The sequence below is a fragment of the Pseudophryne corroboree genome, chromosome 1 (assembly GCF_028390025.1).
Source record: "Pseudophryne corroboree isolate aPseCor3 chromosome 1, aPseCor3.hap2, whole genome shotgun sequence".
Lineage (NCBI taxonomy): Eukaryota > Metazoa > Chordata > Amphibia > Anura > Myobatrachidae > Pseudophryne > Pseudophryne corroboree.
Genome location: NC_086444.1, coordinates 1,149,506,169 through 1,149,524,604, shown reverse-complemented (window position 1 = coordinate 1,149,524,604; position 18,436 = coordinate 1,149,506,169). Strand labels below are relative to the sequence as shown.

Here is an 18,436-nt window from a genome sequence, read left to right as displayed (position 1 = left end):
GAGTAGGTCCGGCGAGAGGCTCAGCGGTACTTGGTGAGGCGCTGTGAGGGGTGCCCTGAGCCGGCGCCTTAACCCTACACTGACCAGAAAGCCTGTAGGGGTCTGCGGATTTCCTCAGGCCAGTATAATCTTGGAAGAGCGGGAAGACAGTGCCATTAAGAGGGCGGACCTTCTCCTCAGAGCGGACCCAGCAGCGTTCAGCGCCATTTTCCTGCCTGCAGACACGCTGCCAGTGGAAAAGCAGTCCCTCCAGCTATGTGTACGGTACCAGGGGGTTGTAGAAGGGAGTTTAGGCTGTGTATAGACGGTCACCTATTAAGGGACACAGTCTGCGCTGGTTAAGGGTCTCCCTATACCTATATAGCGCTCTGTGTGGGTTGGCTCCAATCTCTGTGTCTCTCTGCCATTCTTGGGGGGGGAAACTCTGTCTGCCCTGTACCCTGTGTGTATGTGGGGTATATAAGCAAACATGTCTACAGACTCTGTCTCATATACTGCAGAGGATTTATCTTCTCAGGAAGATCCCATCCCATGTAATCAGGATTGCACTGTTGTAGCGCAGATCCCAGCTAGAGAACCGGAGTGGTTAGCTTCTCTTAGGGGGGCTATTTCTCAGATTTCTGAAAGGGTTGCAAGGACTGAGCATGCAACTCGGGTGTGGCAATCCTCTATGGCAGTATGGTTTGATACTGCTCCCTCGGGGCTCCCTGCCGTACATTCCCACAAACGTGCTCTTGCCCAAATTATGCAGGATGACACTGATACCGATTCTGACACAGCAGACGATGATGTGGATGTGTCGAGGGGGATGGCATCAGTTGCTAAGGGGTTGCCGTTGATGATTGAGGCCATGCGGGATGTGTTACATATTTCTGACACTCCTCCTGAGCAGGTTGAGGAGGCCTTTCTAACAGACAGTAAGAAAGCCCCTCTTACCTTCCTGGCATCTAAGGAATTAAATCCTATATTTGAAAAAGCCTGGGAAAACCCAGAGAAAAAATTCCAGATCCCTAAAAGGGTTCTGGTTGCTTTTCCCTTCCCGAAAGATGATAGAAAAAAAATGGGAGTCCCCACCTATAGTTGACTCCTCTGTCTACAGGCTATCAAAACAGGTGGTGTTACCAGTCCCGGGATCTACAGCGTTAAAAGACCTGGCAGATCGCAAAGTGGATGCTACGCTCAAATCCATATGCACGGCTTCAGGGGCTATACTGCGGCCTACTATTGCCTGTGCATGGATTTCAAAAGCAATAGCAAAGTGGTCAATCACTCTGCAGGAGGACTTGACTATGATGGATAAAGGTGACGTTGAGTTTTTAACGTAACATACAGGATTATTCAGGGTTCCTAGTAGAATCCATGAAGGATCTGGGTTCCATGGCTGCGGGGATCTCCTCCATGTCCGTCTCGGCTCGCAAGGGTCTCTGGCTGCGCCTATGATCTGCGGACGCGGAATCCAGAAAAAGTGTTGAGAGCCTACCCTATACAGGTCAGGCTCTGTTTGGGGAGGCGCTGGATGCGTGGATTGCCACGGCTACCGCGGGTAACTCTCCTTTTCTCCCCTCATCTGCACCGGCTACGAAGAAGCCTTTTACTCCCAACACATCAGTCCTTTTGGCCCACTAGGCCTAGAAAGAACAAGCCTTCACACCTTCTTTAGAGGTGGTCATGCCAAATCCAAAAAGCCTGCTTCTGGCACTTCCAAAGTCCTCAGCATGACGGTGGACCGCAAAGCCTGGAGGAAGATCAGGTGTGAGCAAGACTCCAGCATTTCAGCCACGTCTGGGTGTCGTCTGGCCTGGACCCCTGGATACAGGATATTGTGTCCCGGGGGTACGGGCTGGAGTTTCAAACTCTCCCACCTCACAGATTCTTCAAATCAGGCTTGCTGGCTTTGCTGGCAGACAGAGCTATTCTACTGGACGCTATCCGAAAATTGATAGTGTCCGAGGTCATTGTTCCAGTTCCACCTCATCAGTTGACCAAAGGTTACTATTCGAACCTTTTTGTGGTTCCGAAGCCGGATGGTTCAGTAAGGCCAATTCTGAACTTTAAATCTTTGAACCCTTATCTCAGGGACTTCAAATTCAAGATGGAGTCTCTGAGGGCAGTTCTCAGGACTGACGGAGGGGGAGTTCCTTGTGTCCCTGGACATCAAGGATGCGTACCTCCACATTCCCATTTGGTCGCCGCATCAGGCATATCTCAGGTTTGCACTGTTAGACGATCACTATCCGTTTCGGGCACTGCCGTTCGGTCTTTCCACAACACCGAGGGTCTTCACCAAGGTGATGGCAGAGATGATGGTTCTCGTCCGCAAGCAGGGAGTGAACATAATTCCATATCTGGACGATATGCTGATCAAGGCATCGTCCAAGGAGAAGTTGTTAAGATCCGTTGCTCTCACGAAGCATCTGCTCAAGGAGCACAGTTGGATTCTGAACCTTCCAAAGTCTCTCATCTGGAGCCGACAAGGAGGCTGTTTTTCCTGGGGATGATCCTCGACACGTAGGTGCAGAGGGTGTTTCTACCGGTGGAGAAAGCGTTGGTGATTCAAACCATGGTTCGGGATGTCTTGAAGCCTGCCAGGGTGTCGGTTCATCAGTGCATCCGCCTTCTGGGGAAGATGGTTGCCTCCTACGAGGCTCTGCAGTATGGAAGGTTTCATGCTCGATCCTTTCAACTGGATCTCTTGGAGCAGTGGTCGGGATATCACCTACACATACACCAGAGGATACGTCTGTCTCCAAAAGCCAGGATTTCGCTCCTCTGGTGGCTGCAACTACCACACCTTCTGGAGGGCCGAAGGTTCGGAGTTCAGGACTGGATCCTTCTAACCACGGATGCAAGTCTAAGAGGTTGGAGAGCAGTTGCTCAAGTGGAGACCTTCCAAGGAAGGTGGTCGAATCAGGAGTTCCTTCTTCCGATAAACATCCTGGAGCTAAGAGCCATATACAACGGCCTTCTTCAAGCAGCACAACTTCTACAGGATTGGGCTGTTCAGGTGCAGTCGGACAACGTGACCACAGAGGCCTACATAAACCGACAAGGCGGAACGAAGAGCAGAGCTGCAATGTCAGAGGTGACAAGAATCCTCCTCTGGTCAGAAAGGCATGCTGTAGTGATGTCGGCAATCTTCATTCTGGGAGTAGACAACTGGGAAGTGGACTTCCTTAGCAGACACGATCTCTATCCAGGAGAGTGGGGCCTCCATCCGGAGGTGTTCGAGGAGGTAACAGGTTGGTGGGGGGTTCCTCACATAGACATGATGGCCTCCCGCCTCAACAAGAAGCTGCGGAGGTACTGTTCCAGGTCGAGGGACCCACAGGCAGTGGCGGTGGACGCACTAGTAACGCCGTAGGTGTTCACGTCAGTGTGTGTATTCCCTCCACTTCCTCTAATTCCAAGAGTTCTACAATTTATAAAAAGAACAAAAGTTCTGGCAATCCTCATTGCTCCAGACTGGCCCTACTGCTGGAAGATCCAAGGCCCCTACCTCAAAGGGATTATCTTTTACTGCAGGGGCCGTTCGCTTATCAAGACTTACCACGGCTATGTTTGACGGCATAGCGATTTAGTGCCAGATCTTAGGTCTGAAGGGTATTCTGAGTGAGGTTATTCCTACCCTGATACAGGCTAGGAAGGGGGTAACGTCTAAACATTACCATCGAATTTGGAGAAAATATGTGTCTTGGTGTGAATCCAATAAATTTCCTGCGGTGGAGTCTCAACTTGGACGTTTTCTCCTTTTCCTGCAAGCAGGTGTGGATATGGGCCTGAGATTGGGCTCCATCAAGGTCCAGATCTCAGCTTTGTCCATTTTCTTCCAGAAACAATTGGCTGTCCTCCCTGAGGTTTAGACCTTTTTGAAAGGGGTTCTGCACATCCAGCCTCCCTTTGTGGCGCCAACGGCACCCTGGGATCTTGATGTGGTGTTGCATTTCCTGCAATCGGGTTGGTTTGAGCCTCTACAGGAGGCTGAAATCAAGTTTCTCACGTGGAAGACGGTAACTTTGTTTGCCTTGGCTTTGGCTCGACGTGTCTGAATAGGGGGCTTTGTCCTGTAAAAGTCCTTATCTGGTCTTCCATGAAGATAGGGCGGAACTCAGGACTCGTCAACCGTTCCTTCCTACGGTGGTCTGCTTTTCATATCAACCAACCTATTGTGGTGCCAGTGGCTACGGACTCCTCAATTGCTTCAAAGGTCTTGTGTGTTGTGAGGGCTTTGAAGATTTACGTGAAGAGGACGGCACGTCACAGAAAATCTTATTCTGTTTGTCCTCTATGATCCCAAGAAAATTGGGTGTCCTTCTAAGCAGTCGATTTCCCCGCTGGATCAGGTTCACCATCCAGCATGCATATTCTACGGCAGGATTGCCGTTTCCAAAATCTGTTAAGGCCCACTCTACTTGTAAGGTTGGTTCTTCCTGTGTGGCTGCCCGGGATGTCTTGGCTGTACAGCTTTGCCGAGCGGCTACTTGGTCTGGATCGAACACGTTTGCTAAGTTTTACAAGTTCGATACTTTTGGCCTCTGATGACCTCAAGTTTGGTCAAGCAGTACTGCAGGAGCTTGTGCGCTCTCCCTCCCGTTCTGGGAGCTTTGGTACATCCCCATGGTACTAATATGGACCCCAGCATCCTCTAGGACGTAAGAGAAAATAGGATTTTTATTACCTACCAGTAAATCCTTTTCTCGTAGTCCGTAGAGGATGCGGGGTGCCCGCCCAGCGCTTCTTTATCCTGCAGTGGTTTTTGGTTCAGTACTGCCTTGTTCCTAGGTAAGTTCTGCGTTCTTTACTGTTCCAGTACTGTTGCTGAGTTTTCCGGCATGTTAGCCGGATTTGCCTTGTTGTGTGAGCTGGTATGAATCTCGCCACTGTCTGTGTATTTCCTACTCTTGAAGTATGTTGTCTCCTCGTGCGCAGTTTCTAGACTGAGTCTGGTAGGAGGGGCATAGAGGGAGGAGCCAGCCCACACTCTCAAACTCTTAAAGTGCCAATGGCTCCTGGTGGACTTGTCTATACCCCCATGGTACTAATATGGACCCCAGCATCCTCTACGGACTATGAGAAAAGGATTTACCGGTGGGTAATAAAAAAATCCTATTTTATAAAGTAGTGTCTGCTCTCTGCAGTTTACTTCTGATACTCACCATCTGAGACCCTATAATAAATACACACCAACAATTATGACAAAGGGGAGATATACTAAGCTTTGGAGAGATGAAGTAGATGGTGATAAAATTCCAGCCAATCAGCTCCTAACTGCCATGTTACAGGCTGTGTTGAAAAATGACAGCAGCTGGTTGATACTTTCTCTCTTCAAGGCGCGGCTATCTACAAGATAGTGCCCCGATATGCAGGGTGATGTGTGAACGGTCCTTTGCACTGACTGTTCCAACACCTGCAGCTATCGAATTTTGACAGCTGCATGTGGCATCGCCCATACACCACAGCCAGGAACAGTTGCATGCTCCAGTCTGCATGTGAGAGCTTGTGAGAGTAGCGAGGTCTCGCACATGCGCACTGGAGCTGGCCGGGGGAGCGACACAGCCTGTCTGCACTAAGCTGATGCGCTGTGTACTCTAGCAGCAATCGCCTGAGGGGGGAGTCGCCAGAGGGGGGAGTTTTCACTCCCCCACTTCGGCATCTGAGATGTTAATGCATGTTATCGGGACTGCTTCTTGCTTTGTCTCGGTAAAGATGTGAAGCAGTAAGCGTCATGCGGGTATAAACCAGGGATTGCTTTGGAGAGAGAGATAAAGTAGATGGAGATTAAGAACCAACCGGCTCCTAACTCCTTTTTCAAACATATCCTATAACACAGGTCTGCAAACTCAGTCCTCATTACCCCACACAGTGCATGTTTTGCAGGTCTCCTCACATAATCACAAGTGAAATAATTAACTTCACCTGCGGACCTTTTAAAATGTGTCTGAGTAATTAATACACCTGTGCACCTGCTGGGTGACCTGCAAAACATGTACTGTGTGGGGTAATGAGGACCGAGTTTGCAGACCTATGCTATAACATATCAGGAGCTGATTGGCAGGTACTTTATCTCTGTCTACTTTTTCTTTCTCCAAAGCTTAGTACATAGACCCGTAAGTACCTTAACCAATTCTTACACCAAACCTCGATGGTTTCATTCAGCAGAAAGAATTCTGAAATACATGATCAGAATAACTCATTATAAAACAATATGCTTGTCACAAAGTAGCAATACTTGTTTTTAGTTTTGTTAGGTCCAATCAGATTCCATTTAGTTTTTTCCCCCGGATGATATTGCTATTCCGCTGAGTTTTGACCTAAGTGGCCTGTCTTGTCTGAACGTCACGGTCTGAGTTAGCACGTGCCGAGTTGGAAATCTCGTCCGTACTCTGCCCGTCTTGATAGACAGACAGGTGTTATAAAAAGCATGTTTATTTTGGTTTAAACTTCATTTTAGATGGCTTTGAAAACCAAACACAGAATGATAAAAGAAGATTGGGAATACTTTAAGCAAAGGCTGTTTATTGAAGAACAAGTAAGACCGCAACCCATTGCTTGAACATTGTGCTTCGGATTTTTCTTTCATGAAGCAGAATCCCATCTGGAGAATTAGAGAATGATTCTTCTACATGCTATGACTATTTGTTTTTCCGTGCTTGGTTTATGTATTAGGCATTGGAAATGCAGCCGTACTGCTTACCTGACTTTTGTTGCCAACATCCGGCAGAGAATGATGAAGAATGCTAGTGATACCTGCTGCCGGCTGAATAATTTAGCATATAGTCACATAGTTTGCTGGCTCTGCTGTGCTGTCACTGAATGCATTGATTTTTAAGTTGATATTTGAAAACAAAATTAAGATATTTTTATCTTCTGAGTGAGAAGCTGTAAATTAAAGCATGCCTCATGATACCAATTATAATGGAACAATCTGCCTTCGATTACATATGACTGTAATTTGTACATCCCAGTAATTAAATAGCCGTCGTGAAAATGTTTTGTTTTTTTTCCGTTTTTTTAACTCAAGGACCTGACTTACTTCCCAATTGTATTTTGTATAATACGGAAGTTTTAAAATCTATCCTCCTACTAAATACAAATGGTGATGGGTACCAATTTACCGTATCTACCACTCCACTTCATTTTTCGTTTTCATTTTTTATTTTTTGCTTTTACATTTATCTTAATTTTGTGGGTTCATTAGTGTTTGATTACCATATATAGACAGACACATTACGAATAACCTGTAATACTAGAAAGCTCAAAACCTTATATATTTTTTTTTTGAAGGATCAGGGCTAAAATCTGCCGTTAAAATGAGGTGCAAATTGCTATGGTCAATATTGTACATTTTTGCAGTCGTTGAATGCTTTTTGGTGTTTTATTGGTTAAATCTGCTTTCACTGTTCCTTTTTGCAGTTAAACAACAAGAAGGCGTTAACGGGTGAAAATAACTTTGCAGACAAAATGAGGCACATGCTATCGACGCGGATGTGTATGTCCGACTGTCCGAATTGTAATTACAGGAGGAGGTGAGTTTGCGGTTAGGTTCATTTCCCTCTGGGGTTCTGACCGGATTCATCCGTCTTCCGCAGAACAGCTACAAGATAGAGATCATCCCTGTCCCCTTCAAATAGCTTATTGTTGTTGCTTTTATTTAATTCTTTAAGGGGGATCACACTAGGTGATTTTAGCCTAAAAAATAAACGATAATGACATGTCATTATCGTTTATTTTCAGGATTATATCATCCAGTGTGTATGGGGGCAATATTGATTAACGATGCGCACTCCCGCACGTCATTCAGCGCTCGCCAATATTGAGCTGACATGCAGCTCAACCCGTCAATGTCGGGCTGAGCTGCATGTTCGAAAATGCCGGCAGTGACGTCACTCATTGTTATCGTTGAAAGATAATGTTCAGTGTGTACGCACTATATCGTTGAACGTTATATTGTACAACGATATAGTCGTCCATCGCCGACATTCCACAATCTGGTAGTGGGTACCCGCCTTTAGTTTCATTTCTTATCTCTAATTCAGCAGTTTTTCTGTCAGCCACTAGGGGACACTGGCACAACTTCAAGCCTGTGGGGTGGTGATGGTGACTTACAGGGAGCTGGCACTTTAAATAATCTAAGAAGTGAAACAGGCTCCTTCCCCGCTATCCCCCATCATCCCTCAGTTTTTGAATTTGTGCCGAGGGAGCCGGTCACTGATAAATGAGCTCCTGCTCAGGTCTATAACTTTACTTTATTGTATTTTTAAGTCTAAATGCTAAACTGTTCAATTCAACTTTAACACTACAGTCCCGGCTGGTAATTTGCACGTCGGTAAGTTTGCAGCCCTGTAATTATGGAGCGTTGTAGGGTTTCTGGTTGGATGAACCTTCTCAGGCGTGTTCATTTATTTCATTTTCTCCCTTTTCGTACTACCAGGTGCACCTGCGATGACTGCAGCCTCTCTCACATCCTCACGTGTGGCATCATGGATACGCCTATAACAGATGATATCCACTTGAACCCGTTACCTCTACAAGTAGACTCCACTCCAGATTATCTGTCCGAGATACACCCGCCCAGTATATCCTCCGCCAGTTCAGGGTCGGGTCCTAGTTCTCCCATCACTATTCAGCAGCACCCCAGGCTGATCCTTGCAGACAATGGCTCTGCACCCACATTGTGAGTTCCTCTTGCTATATAGAAGTGTCTTCTGTTGTGCATGTATATATGACAATGATATAGAGGAATTATCCTGCACAGAATTCAGGTTATCTAGTTGGGGAGGACGGACGATTTCTCAGTGTGCGTCGATCTCATTTTTTCAGCTCCGTTTTAATCTGTTTGGTCTTCCACGTTCTTCAGCGTTTTTTGCTTTTAATGAGTCAGTTGTATAAAAAGCCACTGACTTTTCTCTGTTCTGGGTTTCGTTAAAGTGCAACTGGATCAAAAATATTGAGTGTTATAGAGTAGGGATGGAGTATATTGATTTAAATGTCACATCTCTATTTTCTGTACTACTATCTATATTACTATCTGTAAGTTTCTACCTGATTGCAGGCATATTTCTGTTAAAATATCTCCCTTAGCCAAAGGATAACGAGTCAATAAACTGCCTTATCACTGATACAGCTTTACATCCATCCCCATTCCCAAATTTTTGTCACGGTTTATATGTTACATATTCAGTGAATAAAGTTAGGAACACGCTTTTAAAATCTTGCTTGTGGTACGATTCTTCTTACAATTACTCTTAGGATAAAACGTCCAGATGAACATTATTATTGTTTCACTATTACTCTCACATCCTAAGCCCTCTGTCCCACGTTCACTGTCTACCCCATCTGTGTCACCCCTGTCTGTCTGCCGCTCCCCTTTAGAAAGTAAGCTCTCACGAGCAGGGCCCTCTTCCGTCATGTGCTTTTCCTTCTCTTAAACCATCTTCTACTTCATACTCCCTTCAATGGCACCAAATCCCTCGGTTTCCTGCCACCCTGATGCTTATTTCAGTTTCTTCTGCATGTTAATATACTCTGTCCTTGTCCTATATTTCCTTGATCTATAAGTCACTATTTTCTTGTTTTGCTTATTGGTTTATGTACTCTATAATTGGGCACTGTGGAGCCCTTGTGGTGCCATATAAATAAAGGTTAATAATAATCTACCATGTTATCCTCATATCTTGAAACAATCTGGTGAATAAGTCGTGATTGCAGGAGCATCAGCAGAAATACTACAAAGAATGATCATACATACACTCTTACAGGCTGACATTGTACCTTAGTGTGTCAGAACTTTTAGCACCTCCATGAAACCAGATCAGCAAATGAGACTGTTTTTTATTGGATAAAACTTAATCGTGGATGTTTACACACTCAATATCTCATATATATATATATATATATATATATATATATATATATATATATAGATAGATAGATATAGGTTGAGTATCCCATATCCAAATATTCCGAAAATACGGAATATTCAGAAATACAGACTTTTTTGCGTGAGAGTGAGATAGTGAAACCTTTGTTTTTTGATGGCTCGATGTACACAAACGTTTAATGCACAAAGTTACTATAAATATTGTATTAAATGACCTTCAGGCTGTGTGTATAAGGTGTATATGAAACATAAAAGAATTGTGTGAATGTACACACACTTTGTTTAATGCACAAAGTTATAAAAAATATTGGCTAAAATGACCTTCAGGCTGCGTGTATAAGGTGTATATGTAACATAAATACATTATGTGCTTAGATTTAGGTCCCATCACCATGATATCTCATTATGGTATGCAATTATTCCAAAATACGGAAAAATCCGATATCCAAAATACGTCTGGTCCCAAGCATTTTGGATAAGGGATACTCAACCTGTGTATATGTATGTGTGTGTATATGTGTATATATATATATATATATATATATATATATATATATATATATATATATATATATATATATATATATATATGTGTGTATATGTGTATATATATATATATATATAGTGAATGTTATAATCTGTCAGATGAGTGTATAGGTGTGTACCCAGTATAAAATGTCGTAACACTGTCTTTGCCTCCAATTTCTTTTACGTCTTCTGGAGTTTCTTAAAGTTTGTCATTGTTAATGCACACTGGCCTTTCCTGCCCCATTGGAGTGTACAGTCTAAATTCACTATTGCACAAACGCACGTGTGTTCATCTTTGTCAGAAGGCATTTCTACTTGTACGTTGTCAGACACAGCGCACCCAGATGAAAACACTGGGAGGACAATACAAACTCCAGACAGTTCCCTGGTTAGATTCTAACACATGGTGATTGCTGTTGATACAGCAATGCTAACCACTGTGCTCCACAAGCTTTTTGGTGCACAATATCCGTTTACGTATAGTCCTTTACATCTTGGAGGGAGTTGCCCAGCTTGTTCGTCCCTTCAGACTTTGCTTTTGATCGTACTGAAAGACGCTGAGTTTTGGAATGTAACTAAAATGTAAACTAAATGTTGTCTTCCTTACAGTGGTAGTGATGATGAAGACGGTACCCGTTTATCAGCAAAATTTGCTGATATTTACCCCTTGAATAACTATGACGACACAGAGGTTGTAGCCAACATGAATGGGATCCACAGTGAACTCAACGGTGGTGGGGAAAACATGGCTCTGAAAGACGAGGTGCGATACTTTCCTTGGCCTCTCATTCTCCTCTCACCGGTCTTGTCTGTCATAGCACGGATTCTCATGGTCTCCATTTTACAGTCCCCTTCGGTGAGCAGTACGAGCAGCAGCTCCTCAGAGGTGGATGACGAGGAAGCCGACGGTGAGAGCGGGGGTGAGCAACTGGACGTCCCAAAGGAAGAGATTCACATTGGGATGAGGCCGTCTAGGAAGGAAGGTGCAAAGATGGACAGTCCCCCTCCATCTTACCTCAGTCCACAGGTAATGCATGTCCCTGGCGCTGTTGAGTAGCTGGGCTCCTAACTTATGGTTTGGGCACCAAAACGTGGGTTTCTCATAGAGTAGGTCACCGGGATTCTCTCTACAACTGCTGTGTACTAATATATAGTTGTATGTTATTGCCATCAATGTTCTTGGTTGCACATGTTAACAATCTAACTTGTAGGTAACTGAAAAGTCATTTTAAAGAAAATGTGTTACTAAGGCAAGTGTGAATGGACTGTGAAGTCCAGTTTTATGGTTAATAGACCAAAAGGAAAATATGTATGGGCTTTGTCTGTTATTGGGGTAGCCATCATACAGTGTGCAGTGCAAGCAGCCACCGGATACTCGCGCTTACTTGAATCCCCCACATTGTGTAGGAGAATTTTTTGTGTTTACTAATTTTTCTCTCTCACATAAACAGAATTAAACGCTGTCCCCCATTGACTCGCTAGTTGCCTGGCGGTGTCTGTTTCGAGTTCTTGCCCTGTTAACTAGACCATGCGTCTTTAGCATTAACCATTCAACAATCCGATTGGTCACATTAGTCAGCTGGACACACTGCAGCCTGCACTTTATTGTCTTATGGTATATAAGTGGCTGATAGCCAATAACTTTCAGTTCTCTAAAACAAAAGCTATTTGTACAGATTCTATGTGAGAGCTGCCGGTGTTGGATGTTCTTCTTTCTTCATCTGAGCTGCATCTTTTGGATGTAAATGGTCACAGGAGCCATGTATAAGAATGGTCAGTGTGCTGTGTTTTCCATGTCTAGTCTATGGCAGCTGTTCACGCTTTGTGTCAAACAGTTACAGCCCTTTTAGATTAGATTAACAAACCTTTGGTTGTGCATTGATGGAATGAAGTAAACCAGGCAATTTAATTGATGGCCTTATTTATGTAATAAAAAAACAACAAGTCAACATGGTCGCTTCATGTCTTTTTGCTTCTGTGCACAAATGGGCAGAATACGTAGCCGCTTCAGCTGCCTTCCTGAATATTGGTAATGCTGCTTCAGACTTCGCAAATAAACCACACGTGTACAGGATGATCATTTCTGTCCCATTTCAGCTGCAGTTGCTTTGGCTGTCCCATTTCATTGGTGGTGCCTTTGAGTCCATGCTCTACCCAACTGGGTTTTAGAGCATAAAGCTGACCGACTGACAGGCTGATTCTTTCTTGTTAGGACTTATCAAACCTCACTGAAATAAATGAGATGTATCCTGAGGTTGCGCTATGGTGTTTTCAGTTTAAATATTTTTTTTTTTTTTCTTACATCCTAGTTGTTTACTGGTGTCTTGTACTTTAGTACCATGGGGTATAGATCGGGTCCAATGGAGCCTGGCACTTTAAAACTTTGTATGTGTATCTGTGTGCTGGCTCCTCTGCTCTATGCCCCTACTACCAGACTCCATTTAGAAAAATGTGCCCAAGGAGCCGGGTGCACTTCTCTGGAGCTCCAGAGATTTTTTTTCTTCTTTAAATTTGTTTTAGTTTATTATTTTCAGGTAGCTCTGTATGGCAGACTACCTGCTTCATGGGACTTAGAGGGGGGGACCGAACCAACCTCCTGAGGGTTAATGGTTCGTAATCCCAGATGACAGGACACTGAGCTCCTAAGGTGCCTGTCCCTGGGGCTTTATCCCTGAAGGAGCCTGCTGACCGTAAAATTGTGACTATGCTCAAGGCCAGCACAGCGGCCCATAATAGTTTGCCGGTGGGTCTCCAGGGCTGTGGTAAAGTGGTCTTGATACTGTTACTGATGGTTTAGACTCTCTACCCCGGGATGAGGTAGTTACTCTGCTGCAACATATACAGTATGCTGCAAATTTTGAGTGAGGCAATAAAGGAGTTGTGTAAGATTAATGGGTGCACTACTGCTATGGCGGTCTCAGCGCGCAGAGCTCAGTGGTTACGTCAATGGGCAGCGGACGCCGCTTCAAATCTTCCCTTTACAGGTGATGCCTTGTTTGGAGACTAATTGAATAAGTGGATCTCCCAAGCAACGGCGGGTAAGTCTACCTATCTGCCGTCGGCTGCACCACCTGCTAGACGTTCTTACACCGGACCCTCCTTGCAGTCATTTCGTGTGGCAAGGTGCAGAGGCTGAGGGGTCTCCACCACTTCCAGAAGTTCTCGTGGTAAGTCCCGTAAACCTGCACCTGCTGTCTCCCTGGACCATATGCTCCTGAGGAAGCTGGCGGTGACCAAGACCAGCGAAACGCGTTGAGCCCTCTTTCTTTCTGACCATGGGCACTGCACCTGTTATCTACAATCATCTGGCAATCTTTGGACTTGAATTCCTCTAGGATCCCTACCAGCGCCATCCATTTGGAGTCTCTACATATTCCCCTGCTGCTATTGGACCTCGATCTGCAATTGAGAACCAAGGGGACTTCTTCTGAGACCATAGTAATATCTATATCTGAAATTTATGAGGATACCTTGGAGGACTGAGTCCTAGCCAGATTACCAGTGCACACTGCCTTAATGGAAACTTAAGTGGTCTTATGATAATTTGAGAGACTCTCAACTTTTATTACTGATTACCCTCTTGACAACTACATATGTCGTATTTTTAGTTTACATTTTAATAAATGTATGATTAATTTTTTATTGATAAATTTGTATCCGTTCTTTATTTTGAGATCCAGCCGGCGCCAGTATCCTTTTCTTGCCTTGTCTCCCTGGACCAGACCACCGGATCCTCTGCCGCTAAACTTTCCATGTGACTGTTGGCCCCAGCGACAAGGTGACTTTCAGGTAGGTGCTCACCTTCAACACTTCGCCCACGTGTGGGTGTAGTCCTGCCGGAATCCTTGGGTGAGGGACCTCATTTCCCACGCATACTGGCTGGAATTCCAAACACTCCCTCCTCAAAGGTTTTTCAAGTATGGCTTACCAGCTTTACCCGCAGCAGAAGTTACCTTGCAAGAGGCTATTCAAAAGCTTTTGCAAACAGGAGTGGTAATTCCAGTACTACCTCCGTTACGCAACAGGGGTTTTTACTCCAGTCTTTTTGTTATTCCCAAACCAGACTGTTCGGTGCGCCCCATTTTGAATCTGAAGTCTCTCAACCTGTATCTGCGGGTGTTCAAAGTCAAGATGGAGTCCCTGACGGCGGTGGTGTCCGCTCTGGAGGAGGGGTAATTCCTGGTGTCTCTGGATGTCAAGGATGCTTACCTTCACATAACCATGTGGCCCCCTAATCAGGCTTACCTCAGGTTCGCCATATCGGACGACCATTTCCAGTTTCAGGCCATACCCTTCGGGTTGTCCACAGCTCCGAGGGTCTTCACCAAGGTCAAGGCGGAGATTATTCTGCAACTGCGCATGATGGGGGTAAACATAGTCCCCTACTTGGACGATCTCCTAATAATGGCTGTGTCCAGGGAACGTCTGCTACACAGCATCGATCTGACTACCCGCCTATTTACGGATCATGGGTGGATCTTAAATTTCCAGAAATCTCACCTGGAACCGACCCAGCGGCTTCAGTTCCTGGGAATGATACTGGACACGGTATCTCAAAAGGTGTTTCTCCCGATGGACAAGGCCTCGGCTGTCCAGGCTATGGTCCACTCTTTACTCAGTCCTCGCAGGGTGTCTACATCTTTGCATCGGATTACTGGGAAAGATGGTGGCTGCTAACGAGGCAATCCAATACGACAGGTTTCATGCCCGGCCATTTCATCTGTATCTGCTGGACAAGTGGTTGGGTTCTCACCTGGGTATGCATCAGGAAGTGACCCTGTCTCTGCCTGAATTTTTCTATTATGGTGGCTTCAAATTCCTCACCTGGTAGAGGGCAGATGTTTCAATATCCACCTGTGGATTCTACTGACAACAGATGCCAGCCTCTGGAGTTGGGGAGCGGTGACCCTAGAGGCCCAGTTTCAAGGGTTGTGGTCAGTTCAGGAATCGACTTTACCGATAAACATCCTGGAACTCAGGGCAGTTTACAATGCTCTTCTACAAGCCTCCCATCTCCTGAAGGGTCAGGCGATCCAGGTTCAATCGGACAATGCCACGTAGGTGGCGTACATAAACTGACAAGGAGGAACAAGAAGCAGAGCAGCGATGCGAGAGGTGTCCAAAATCCTCTTCTGGGCGGAGGTTAACGCCAGGGCCATCTCAGCCATATTCATTCCAGGAGGGGACAACTGGGAAGCAGACTTCCTCAGCAGGCACGACCGCCATCTGGGGGAATGGGGCCTACATCCCCAGGTGTTTGAACAGTTAATACACTGGTGGGACTGTCCACAGATAGATCTGATGACTTCTCGTCTCAACAAGAAGTCATGCTGTTACTGTTCCTGAACGAGGGATCCGCAATCTGTAGCAGTGGATGCACTATCGACGCCGTGGTTGTACCGGTATGTGTACCTGTTCCCTCCTTTACCGCTGATTACAAGGGTGCTAAGAAGGGAAAGCGTTGAGGCAATTCCAGTTGCCCCGGATTGTCCTCGACGGGCGAGGTACTTGGACCTCCATGGCCAGGAGGATCCCTGGCTTCTGCCACTCCAAGATGATGATCTTCAGCAAGGTCCGTTCATCTATCAAGACTTAGTGGCTACGTTTGACAGCTTGGAAGTTGAGAGGGAGATTCTAGCAAGAAAGGGTCTTCCCTCTCTGGTTATTTACACCATGGTCCAGGCCAGAAAGATGGTTACGTCAAAACATTGTCATTGTATCTGGAAAAAGTATGTTTCCTGGTGTGAAAGTAGAAAGGTTTCTCCCATGGATTTTAGAATTGGTAGTTTTTTTACTTTTCCTGCAAGTGGGAGTGGATATGGGCCAACGTTTAGGCTCCATCAAAGTCCAGATTTCTGCACTCTCTATTTTCGTACAGAAACGTCTTGCCTTGTTGCCTGAAGTACAGACTTTCCTCAAGGGTGTTCTTCATATGCAACCACCCTTTGTACCTCCCACGGCTCTGTCCTTTCTCCAATCGGATTGGTTTGAACCCTTATGTAGGGTGGAGTTGAAATTTCTCACCTGGAAGACAGTGATGTTGTTGACATTGGCGTCAGCCAGGCGTGTCTCTGAATTAGGGGCCTTATCCTGTAAGAGTCCTTATTTGATTTTTCATGAAGACAGGGTGGAACTTAAAAAACGTCCGTAGTTTTTGCCGAAAGTGGTGTCAGCTTTTTCATGTAAATCAGCCTATTGTGGTTCCGGTGCTGTCTGACGCTTCCGTTGGTCCTGAGTTCTTGGATGTGGTCAGGGCTCTCAAGGTTTATGTCAAAAGCACGGCCCGTCATAGGAAATCTGACTCGCTGTTTGTCTTTTATGATGCCTCCAAGATTGGTCGACCAACTTCTAAGCAGTCTATTGCTCGTTGGCTCAGGTTGACCATTCAACAGGCCTATACTTTGGTGGCTCTGCCCTTGCCGACGTCTATTCAGGCCCACTCAACGAGGTCGGTGGGGTCTTCCTGGGCGGCTACCCAGGGTATTTCGGCCCTACAATTGTGCCGAGCTGCAACTCGGTCTGGTTCGAACACGTTTGTCAAATTCTATAGGTTTGATACCTTGGCCAAGATGACCTTCAGTTTTGTCAGGTGGTTTTACAGGGGTCTCTCCCACCCGTTTGGGAGCTTTGGGACTTCCCCATGGTACTAAAGTACAAGACCCCAGTATCCACTAGGACGTAAGAGAAAATAGGAATTTAATACCTACCGGTAATTCCTTTTCTCCTAGTCCGTAGTGGATACTGGGCGCCCGCCTCAGTGCTTCGTTGCTGCTTACTTGTGTAAGTATTTGGTTGGACCGACATTGCGGTCCAATTTTGTTGTTGGGATACCCAACTAGGTTGGTGTTGCTACCCTCTGTTCGGGTTTGCGACCCCCTTTCATTCATGGTTGTATGTTGGCTTGTTTCCTCACCACTGTTGTATTGTTTTTCTCTCATTTTATGTCCGTCTCCTCTGGCACAATTTTCCTAGACTGAGTCTGGTAGGAGGGGCATAGAGGGGAGGACCCAGCACACACATACACACACTAAAAGTTTTAAAGTGCCAGTCTCCAGTGGACCCGATCTATACCCCATGATACTAAAGTACAAGACCCAAGTATCCACTACAGACTAGGAGAAAAGGAATTACCAGTAGGTATTGTATTCCTATTTTTTTCCGTTTTTTCTTAATCTCTTTCCCTTTAAACCCTAGTCAGTAGCAAGTGCCGCTGGTCCTAAAATATTAGATGCTTCAATATGAAAAAGCATCATGTTACATGTGCCGGCACCCCCTGGGGGTGGTGAGCTGAAAGGAGTGAAAAGTGACCTGTTTCAGAACTCAAACAGAATTTTTCACGTAGTGCCCATTGGTTTGGTCGGGTTTAGCAGCTATACTTATGGGTGCAGTATGCACGACAAAAACAATTGAATATTGCTCTGTACTCTCCCGTCACTTTAGACCGGAGATTGGGCACAACCTAGTAACTGAATACTGCCCATAGTGTTTGAAATATTATTTCAAGTTACTATGCAGTTTAGAGTGAACCAGTTTTTTCCCTGTTCTCAGGCTAACTTTAGTACTTCACTAGTACAGTAGACTTGATATATCCAACTTCTCTTATATACCTTTTTCTGCTGATACACTCATAACATACGTTATGTTTTTAGGTATGCTACTGGAAGCTCTTTTATGTAAGCTAACTTTTGTTCTACGTTGAGTTTAAAGTACAGATGTAACCATGCTCATCTTACTGCATTGCTTGCCAGGCTGTGACTATTTGCTGCTGGCGATCGCAAAATTAATTCCATTAGAATTTCTGGCTGTGCATAATTTCAGCCAGGCATGACATGCAGCAAAGCATGGCTACATCTGTATTAGAAAGTCTTCACTTTGATATTAATGATTCGGTCCAGTGTTGGGTGTGTTCATATTTTCTGGCCATTCCATTTGAATTGTTAGTAAGTTTAATCGCTGTGCTACGGAACTCTGCATTCACTAAGTGTGTTACAATGCCCTAGGAATTATTTATTCATGTGACCTGAGGGCAGG

At 45.2% G+C, this 18,436-nt stretch overlaps 1 protein-coding gene across 4 annotated transcripts in view; it reads left to right on the top strand.

Annotated features, from left to right (window-relative positions):
* FAM193A (family with sequence similarity 193 member A) overlaps nucleotides 1-18,436 on the top strand; it is a 162,068-nt gene that overhangs the window by 97,453 nt on the left and 46,179 nt on the right. For 3 of the 4 annotated variants that reach the window (XM_063924609.1, XM_063924600.1, XM_063924589.1), the window contains 5 exons: nucleotides 6,449-6,526; nucleotides 7,411-7,523; nucleotides 8,429-8,671; nucleotides 11,015-11,168; nucleotides 11,253-11,432. In XM_063924609.1, the coding sequence (XP_063780679.1) occupies nucleotides 6,449-6,526; nucleotides 7,411-7,523; nucleotides 8,429-8,671; nucleotides 11,015-11,168; nucleotides 11,253-11,432 (768 nt within the window). The remainder of the gene's footprint in view (nucleotides 1-6,448; nucleotides 6,527-7,410; nucleotides 7,524-8,428; nucleotides 8,672-11,014; nucleotides 11,169-11,252; nucleotides 11,433-18,436) is intronic. The other variant, XM_063924592.1, reaches the window with a different exon arrangement.